Source organism: Eleutherodactylus coqui, chromosome 11 (genome assembly GCF_035609145.1).
Source record: "Eleutherodactylus coqui strain aEleCoq1 chromosome 11, aEleCoq1.hap1, whole genome shotgun sequence".
Taxonomy (NCBI): Eukaryota; Metazoa; Chordata; class Amphibia; order Anura; family Eleutherodactylidae; genus Eleutherodactylus; species Eleutherodactylus coqui.
The window spans coordinates 119,228,559-119,238,391 of NC_089847.1; the positions used below are offsets into that span (position 1 = coordinate 119,228,559).

A 9,833-nucleotide genomic window follows, 5' to 3' on the forward strand; every position below is an offset into this window, starting at 1 on the left:
AATGGGCCCTACTCGGGCGTATGCACTTGCGCGTTTTTCACGCACACACAAAAAAAAAAAAAAAATGGAAGACGACCCAATTGATGTCACCTTTTTGTCACACAGTCTCCTGGCAATTCACCATGTTCTTTATAACGCTCCCATAGACTTTCATGGCTATTTTGGTCCGTGAATATGAACCAAAATAAGACCTGCTGCGATTTATTTTACGTGCTTAAAATGGGCATGTCTGACTAAAACAATGTCCCTGAAAATAAGACCCTGCTTGGCAGGCTTCTGTGTAGTCCTCAATGCCGACGGAGCATCTCTTGTTGGTAACGGGGCTTGAATACCCCACCTCCAGCAAGCGATTGCTCTGATTGGTTCAGGAAAACCGCCTCAGCCAATCAGAGCCAGCGCTCGATGAACCAATCAGAGCAATCGCTTGCTGGAGGCGGGCAATTCAAGCCCATATGCCAACAAGAGATGTTCCGTCGGCATTGAGGACTACACGGAAGCCTGCTGGAGCACCGCAGCACAGCGGGAAGGGACACGAACGGTGCCTGCTAGGTGAGTATTGGTTTTTTTCATGCAGTAGGACTTATTTGTGGGGTAAGGATTATATTTCAGAAACTCCACCCAGCCATGGTAGCCAATGACTGCAAGACTGTGCGATTATTGGCAGCTGATCGGCATTTCAGCTAGTGTTCTCTGCTGTGTGGGAACGCAACTTAACTGGATAGCTGGATACCCCTGAAGTGTTAGTGACTTGGGGCTATACTGTGATGCCTAAAGGGACTATCCGAGGATTTAAATTTTTACAGGTTCCCGCTGTGTTGAACCAGCCATTTCCGCTTGCGTTTTGGTAAGCAGTCACGTGGTACTGCAGGCGATCATTGTCGGTGATGTTATAGGTGAGGGGTGGGCTAGCATCTCATTATAATAATTAAGCAAGCCCCTCTTTATATCACCGGTAATGCGGGTCCCGATAAGAAATTTAAATCCCTGTCTAGCCCCTTTCAGCGTTCTCTTCATTAGTAGTTGTGTAGTCTATGGAAGCGGTTTGCCTGTAAGTAGACTATGTGATGCCAGGCAGGGAGGCTTCTCGTTAGTTCTGGACGGTAAAGCCTTCAGCTATTGGAGCAGATCTGATCTTAAGATTCTGCTGGATGTCTAACGTTAATGTCCCCTGCAGTCCCAGAAGGATTGTACAGTCTGCTCTATGGTATAGCACTGGTTGTGGAATAATAGAATATCCTTCTAGAACTATGGGACATATGTACATAAGCTGGGTAACAATGGAGGGATGATTACAATACGTAATTGAGGTAACTGGAATTTACAGGCAAAGATTAATGTAGCGGGTGAAGCCGCCTGTCACTGCCAATCTTTATCAGGTTATAATCACCGACTATTCTTATGTAAATGACGGAATCTGTAACATGTACATCAGAGGTGTAACCGAAGCTCTGTACCACCTACCATGTGCTATTTATAATACTGGGGCCTTCTTATATAGCAGAGGAACTGTTCGGCCCCCTCAAGCTCTAGGGCCAGGGTGGAAATCTACTTCTTAACCCCTCTAGTTATGCATCTGAATGGCAAAGATGTTGCCAAGGAAAACCTGCTATACAATACTCATATTTTCAGACATGTCCCCAGGTACAAGCAGAGCTCCAAAGGGGTTATTGTCTTCAATAGTTGAGCGGCTGGGATCCACCACTCAGAATCCTGCCCGATCATCTGTCACCAGCAAAATTTACAGGGTACGGAACGGAAGCAGATCACTCCGACCCCTGCGTAGTGGCCGGCGCTTTTAATTACAGGCACACTTTCATTGATTTTAATGGGAGCTGCGCCTGCATTTACCAGTCCGGCCACTACAAAGGAGTCGAAGCATCAGCTTCTGCTCCGTAACCTATGTATTTTGTTACTGACAGTGGGCACTGGAAAAGCTGATTGGCCAGGATGCCGAGCGGTGGACCCCAGCCAATTTACTATTGATGAGCAACACTGAGGATAGATCATCGGTATTATTTGCCTGTAAAACCCCTTGAAGTTGAAACACTGTGGGCCCCTTTTGTGCATGAAAAATAAATACATACGTGTTTGTTTTTTTACATTGAGTTTTCTTTACCATGCATTTATAAAGCCTCATACTTGGTTTTCAGGCTCTCCTGCACACAAGTTTCTGTCTGGGGGGGCGTTCCCAACACTGATCAACTGCTATCACTCAGGAATGTGCACAAGTTCAGCTCCCTCTCCCCTTCCAGAGGCTGTGTAGCATAACCACACCCACTCAATACTACACAGCTATCTCTTCTCTCTCTAAGTAGCTGCTGGTCCGTTCCCCCTTCACTGCTGATAAGGGAAGAAGATTCACTCGGAGTGAATTCCAGCCCTCTATAATAGTAGCTGGGATCTGCACCTACCTGCCGCATCCAGTTAGGAAATGAATGGAGAAGTTGCTGCGCATGTGTACGGCTCTCCCCATTCACTGCTATGGGAGTTATGGAAACCGTTGTGCATGCTTTGCAATGGCTGCCAGTCGTAAGCATCACAGAGGACTCAGTTTGTGTCCGTTCTCTGGTGCAGGATAAGCTCTATACATAAATTTGCGTTTCCTTTTCCAGGCGCTTCATAAGTTATTTTTCCAATTTCAAGCAGTTCTGAACCGTTACAGCAAAATTCTTTGCATCCATTGTACTGACTAGGAAGAGAAAATGTGTTTGGACGTTTTTGATTTGTGGAGTGAGGCAATATATTGTATATTGTACCCAGTAATACGTTACGTTTACAGTCGTACTACAATATTCGGACTCCTTATGCTGCTTGTTTAATGTCTAGTTTGATTTCTATTTTTTTTTCCAGATGCTGAAAAAAGAGGAAGCAATCCCGTGGCCGGGAACGTTAGCCATCGTTCACTCATACATAGCGTATAAAGCAGGTGAGTTATATGTATCCTGACCACATCACTACCGTGCTACCAGCCACCAGTGGGCCTGAGGCTGTGAGCGTCACCCACATAGAAAAGTCTAAAAACAATATTAAAGAGGTTTTCTACCAAAGTAAATACGACGAATACCAACGATCCTTCGGGCACTTTCATATGGGAAAGAATATTCTGCAGGACACAGTGGAATATTCCACCATGTGGAAAACTCCACACCAATTTCCGTATGCCTAACGTGGATTTTGATGTGGAAGTGAAAATGGCAGAATTCTGACGGCAATTCTGCCTCAAGATCAGGGAAAGCTGAAACAAAAGACACAATAACATGGATTGAGATTTTAAAGAAAGTCTGTGTTGCCCAAAGCAACCAATCACAGCATAGCTTTCATTTAACCTCAGCAGTAAAACAAATGAAAGCTGGGCTGTACAGCACAGACAGATTTTGCCTTACAACTTGAACGAAAGACACAATAACATGGATTGAGATTGCCCTCTAAAAATAGCATTTGCGATGATGATCAATAAGGCTCACGGGCAAACACTAAAGGCAGCAGGTGTACACTTTGAAAAACATGGTTTTGTCATGGGCAACTAGCAATTAACTATTGATGACCTATCATGAAGATGGGTCATCAATAGATTTGGGCTGGAAAAACCCTTTAATCAGACATTTCTAAATACTCAGGACAATGTAGAGCTTAGCAACCCCAATAGGGCGAGACCTTCACAGTGGCTTTTGGATGCACAACAGTTATGGTAAAATCATGGGTTGGCGTGACTCTCCATGTTTCCTTGATTTAAATGGGTTTTCCTAGGCTTAGAAAATGATGATCTATTCTTAGAGTAGGTCGTCAATATCAGAACGGTGGGGATCTGACTCCCAGCATCCTTGCCTATTATCAGTTTGAAGGTGCCGCAGCGCTGGTTGAGCATGGTGGCCTCCACATTGTGTACCAAGCACTATGCCATATGTTGTGTAGTGGCTGTATGTGGTATTGCAGCTCATTCCCATTGAAATGAATGTGGTTGAGCTTCTTAAAGGTCATGTGACCAATAAACGTGAGGTCGCAGCTGATCAGAGGGGGTGCCGGGAATAGACCATCAAGTCTCGGAAAAACCTTTTTAAGACCCGAAACACTGCTTATTTAACATGGAAATTTTCCCTAATGAAGAAATATTGAAGTTACAGTGACTGCAATTTCACTGTCTGATACACAAGCAGCGCCGCCGTACAGGCCTAACATATAGTGAATCACTTGTGAGTATACCGAAAAGGGGGAAAAAACATTAAGCTCTGTCCCTCTCCATGATATGTTTGTCCCATCCTCGCCCAACACTCCGGGAGAACTAGCAGGAGAACACAGGAGAACTAGTAGGAGAACACAGAAGAACTAGTAGGAGAACACAGGAGAACTAGTAGGAGAACACAGGAGAACTAGTAGGAGAACACAGGAGAACTAGTAGGAGAACACAGGAGAACTAGTAGGAGAACACAGGAGAGCTAGTAGGAGAACACAGGAGAACTAGGCCAGTTTATCATGTCTGTTTATTTCAGGAGCTTGCAGAAAAGATTGTGTCACCCAACAGTTGGAAAGTCGTTCCGCCTTTTTGCACTAGGCCATTATTTGTTATTCTGTGGGCATCTAATTCTGAATAAAGATCTTAACCCCTGAGTGACGGCCAATATACCTTTTTCCTGACCATACTAACTCAGCCTATTAGACCCTTCCCCCCAGCAAAGTCTTCTCCCCAAAAATGTAATAAAAGTTAAACCAAAATCTTTACACCAACAAATAGATCTTCCGCTAAGGGGTTAAATGCAGGATAGCGGATGTGTGCTGTACTGCTGGTCCGGTGTGCAGATCTCACCGCCAACCATTCTGTATTGTTCTAAAGCAAAAGAAGAAGAGAAGCAGAAATTACTGAAGTGGAGCACAGACCTGAAGCAGGAGCGGGAGCAGCTGGAGCAGAAAGTAAAGCAACTCAGCAACTCCATAACGGTGAGTCTGTAGGACCATGTAGGGGGACCGTATACTGGATCCGGCCCGTGTGCTGTAATTGTGGTAAGGGGCTCTTCATGGCGTATAAAATAGCGTCACGTCCGAGCTGATCGGAATTAGCATTTTGTTAACCTCATTAATGACTTACTAATGACACTTATTTCATATCCACAGGGTGGAGGATTAATGTCTGATTGCTGGTGGTCCGACCTCTGGTACCCACACCAATACCTATATCTAAACATCCAGAGTTCCGCATATTAACAGAGCGGCGGTGCGCATGCATGACCGCCACTAACATTCACTTCTATGAGACGGATGAAAATTGCCTCAATTTCCCTCCATCGCATAGAGCGGTGACCACACATGTGCACCAACACTCCATTTACATGGGGAACTCGTGGCACACAGATGTCAGGATCGCTTGGGATCCCAGTGGTTGGACCCCCAGTGATCAGATATTAATCCCATATACAGTCATTAGTGGGATACCCCTTTAACCCCTTGAGTCGCGGGTTTCCTACCACCCTGTCAGACCCACCAGGGCAGGTTTTTTAAAATGGTCTAATCCATTGAATTTCAACTAATTTTGCAGTTGCGTCTCAAGAGCCATAACTTCTTCATTTTTCCATTGACATGGCCATATGAGGGCTTGTTTTTTGCGGGACAAGTTGTGATTTTTTAAACGGGGGAGGAAAAAAAAAAAGGGGAAAAAAGAAAAAAAGGAGCCATGTCACTAAGGGGTTAAATAATGCATTAACTTCCTTCTCTGGGTCATTACGACGCACACGGATACCACATGTGTGATTGTATTTTTGATTTTTTACAAAGTAAAGGGAGACAAGTGTTTTTATTATTTTTATTATTTTTTTACTTTTGTTTTTTTTTTGTCCCTTTAGGGGACTTCCACAGGGACCCATCAGGACCCCCTGATCACATTCCGGGGGTCCAATGGTGACAGCCCTTTACATGCTGCAGTCACATAGACTGCAGCATGTAAAGGGTTAACACAGCAGAGATTGGAGGTTTTCTCTGATCTCTGCTGTAAGAGCTGGTACCTAGCTGTCCTCTCACAGCCAAGCACCAGCTCTCCCTGCCACACAGAACAACTGCTTGCTTCTGACAAGCCGATGGTCTCTATGGCAACCTGTAAACAAAGCAGGAGACTTAGAAGCAGGAGATTGCCGGCAGATCGGCAATATCTTCTGCTGGTTTTTCAAAGCTCTTGCTTTGTTCTCTGTGGGACTGTGCAGGCAGAGCACACTGCCACAGCTTGTGGCATTGTGCTCTGCAGCTCCCATAGTGATACATAGCCCGGAAATCTTCCGGGCTATGTCGCTATGGGCAGTGGAGCTCGTCCGGGAAAATTTCCGGGCGTGCCACTCAAGCGGTTTAAATGGTTCTGCAGTGTTTTGGTCATTGGTCCTCACCATGTTCCTTGTGGCAGCTGCTGCATCTCCTGCCAGTTACCTGTCCACACCCAGTCCACCTCTTCAAGGAGCAGTGCGCTCACCCAACTTTCCAGTCCCCAACCAATCCTGGCAGGTTATTTAGGGCTACTCTGCTCATCAGCATGTGCCTTAGTAATCAGTTTCTTCTAGTAATAGACCCATCCTGAACCACCCAACTTTCCTGATTTCCTCCATTCCTAATCCCAGCTTGCTTCCCAACTACGCATTTCTCTGCCTACTTTGACCTTCGGCTCGTTCCGTGACCATGCAAATTATCCGCCTCAGCTTGTTCCTCCACTACGTCTTTGTCTACATCTTCTGCTACTGCATTACTGTTTTTCTGACCATGTCATGTCAGCCATCTCCATACCAAGACCATTTCTGGGGAAGCAGTCTGCGGCACCCCACAGCGAAGACCAGATCTCAACTGGTGGGGTTAAAGGGTGAAAACCAGAGGGCCAAGGTGCAGCCTCCAGACGTAGCTTAAAGTTAAATTGGTTAGAGACCCAGCAGATTGACGTCTGCAGTAAAGGGATTTACAAACCATTGTGGGTATATAGACTAGATATAACAGGAATATCTAATTGGGGGTCTGAGGATTGGGGACTCTAAGTGGGCTGCATGAGCGCTAATGACGTCACCAGCTCCTTCGCTCGGGCAAACGAGAATCGAGCATGGGTCTAAAAGGGGCAGGAAAAGCACTTTATCGACATGACTACGGATTGTTAGTAACATGCTCTCCTGTGTTTTCCAGAAATGCATGGAAATGAAGAACAGCATCTTGTCGCGGCAAAAAGACATGCACAGCTCTCTGGACAAAGTGAAACGTCTTATCCGGCTCATTCAGGATATAGACCTCACCAAACCTATTAACTCAGAGGTGACCCCTAACCACAGCCAGGACTGCACCGCTACTGCCAACAGCCCCCTTCCCGACCCCAATCCAGTCACAGCCTCGTTCCCATCACCCAACTGTGTCCAGAACTGCAACCCGGCAGAAGAGACTAAGTGACCCATTTATTGTGAGTAGGGGTACTCGGAAAAAGATAAGTGGCGTCTGAACAGGTCCTGGGAAGAGACTGGACCATAAACCACGGTGACATCCCAGGACGTAAGAGACGTAAGCACTGGAGTTTTGCCAATCAACCTTTTATTCTGTGTGTTCCACGTGTGAGCTGGCGAGTCCTGCCAGCACCATGCCAAGTGACAAATAGAAACAAATCTTTAACTTTACTCTCTATCTTACACCAGTGTGTGCCTGCAGCAGCCTCCGCAGCAACCATAGATATCAATCTTTATTTTTTTCTTTCTTTGCTATTTTCTTAAAAGGTGGATGTGTGGACACGGTGGGCGTCGGAGAACTCCTCCTCCTCTATACTTTTTACGTTGAGCTGAAGGGGACCGGGTGGGAGGGGGGGGGGGGGGTGATACATACCAGTCCAAAGACTAGGAAAGTTTTCCCTCGTCTACTAAACTCAGTGTGATGTACCAAAAAAAGGAAAAACAAGATATATTGACGGCTTGGCAGCAGAAACTGGTGGGGTGAAAATGTTTTAGTCAGTATTTAAGGTTCTATTGTTATTCCTTTATGATAGTTCCTGGCGGGGAAAGGGGGGGGGGGGCGGCAGTCGTCTCGCCGCCGAACGACATGCCTATAAATGCTGCGTTCCATAGTAGAGTATGGAAGGGAATGCCCATCTCTGCATCATGGTGTAGAAGTAGCGGTTTTTGGTTTCCTTTGTTTTTTTTTTAATATGTGCCAGCATCTCCATAAGAAATGGAAATTTGGTAATTTTACCACCGAGATAATTATTATTATTATTATTCATTGCGTTCATTAAGAAAAGGTAAAAAAAAAACCATAAAAAAAAAAAACAATGCAGAAGTATTAAGCAAAGCAGACGAGGCTTTGTGGGTTTTGGATACACCTCACTGGAACTCGTGTGTCGTCTTCTGGCTGCAGGACCCCTTTTTTTTTTTTTTTAACACTACAGACGGTTGCGACGGCGCTCGCGCAGCTGACGTGTTCCGTAGTTCTAGCGGGCAGCCAACGGAATGCAGGTGGGATACAAAGATGTCTGTGGATACCGGAGGGTAGCTTTATTTTTTATTTTTTTGTTTGTGTGTAATATGGAGGCCCAGGTACAAAATATTACAAACATGTCTTCCTAGTGTCAAGTAGAATGGTGAAATAAGACATTTCTGTGCTCTTGTGTGAACTTCTACACGTCCTCACGTTTCTCATGGAGCAGTACTTACGTTTTTTGTTTATTCCATAGGAATCGCTAACGAGCCCACGTACCGCGCTGGTTCATTGCAATATTCACATGGATACGGCCGCCTCGTATTTATGTGCAGCACATCCTAGAATCAAGTGTATGGGTTACGGATTGGTCATGTATCCAGCAGACCCCACCTGAAGGGTATGTCCACATGGGGGAAGGATTTGCTGTGGCTTCCTGCACGGAAAAATCCACAAAGCGGATGAGATTTTCAAAATCTCATTCACACGTCGTGGAGAAAATCCACGCCGAATCTTAGATGTGATGCGGAGTTTACATCCACGGCATGGCAATTAGCCGCAGTGGATTTGTGGTTCGGGTTGCACCTCTTCAAATGAGGGGGTGAATTCCGCACCAAGATCCACTTTAAAAACCACACCAAACTATGCGGATTTGGCTCTGTGGATCGTTCACAGCAAATCGGCCCCGTCTGGACTTACCCATGGGAGTCTATCCCGCTGAGGAGCCCCATATTTAGATATCTGTACGATTTCCTCTCATTAGGGTGTTAGCTACCCCTATTTATTCCTTCCCCCAAATGTCAGACTGGAAGAGCCGTTCTCCTCCTGCTTCGTAGGCGCCAGAGCTGTGGGGTGCGTCAGCTTCCAGGTGGTTAGAAGGGCTGAACGTATGGATCAAGCAGTGGTTTTGCCCAAGTATGAACGCTGGTTAGTGGACGCAGTTAATTGTAATTAGGGTACCTGGAAGAAAAGTGTGAGTGGTCCCATCCTAGTGTCCGGTAAAGAAAGCGAGCGAGTATTTATATCTATGTACGAATCCTGCATTAAATGGAATGTGTCATCTGAAAAAGACAGATTTGTTTTTATGTTCATCATATTTTTTTATATATTTTTTTTTTACTTTTTACGTATTTGTCATTATCTGTATTTAAGAAAAAAAATCTTGAAATCCTGCAGTTCTCACACTGACCACTAAGCCTAATAATAGTCTGATACTTCCTGTTCTGTAGAGGTGATTTGTCAGCTGTCATCTCATTATCAACACAGGCGGGATTACATAGATCACACAAGATCCATCATTCACTATAGATGATAGTCACGGCTCACCTCCTCTCCCTCCCAACACTTCCCCATAGAAGTCTATGAGTCCTCTCCAGGGTACACGTTCCTATGGCCTATGAGGTTGCTGTAAAGCAAATCTCTGAAAG

General features: G+C 45.4%; 1 protein-coding gene across 5 annotated transcripts in view; it reads left to right on the forward strand.

Moving 5' to 3' along the window:
* The window catches only part of PHF21A (PHD finger protein 21A), a 124,509-nt gene extending 116,727 nt beyond the window's left edge, over positions 1-7,782 (forward strand). For all 5 annotated transcript variants that reach the window (XM_066583411.1, XM_066583407.1, XM_066583409.1 and 2 more), the window contains 3 exons: positions 2,851-2,926; positions 4,829-4,932; positions 7,138-7,782. In XM_066583411.1, coding sequence (XP_066439508.1) covers positions 2,851-2,926; positions 4,829-4,932; positions 7,138-7,395 — 438 coding nt within the window. In that variant the 3' untranslated portion in view covers positions 7,396-7,782. The remainder of the gene's footprint in view (positions 1-2,850; positions 2,927-4,828; positions 4,933-7,137) is intronic.
* The last annotated feature ends 2,051 nt before the right edge of the window (positions 7,783-9,833 follow it).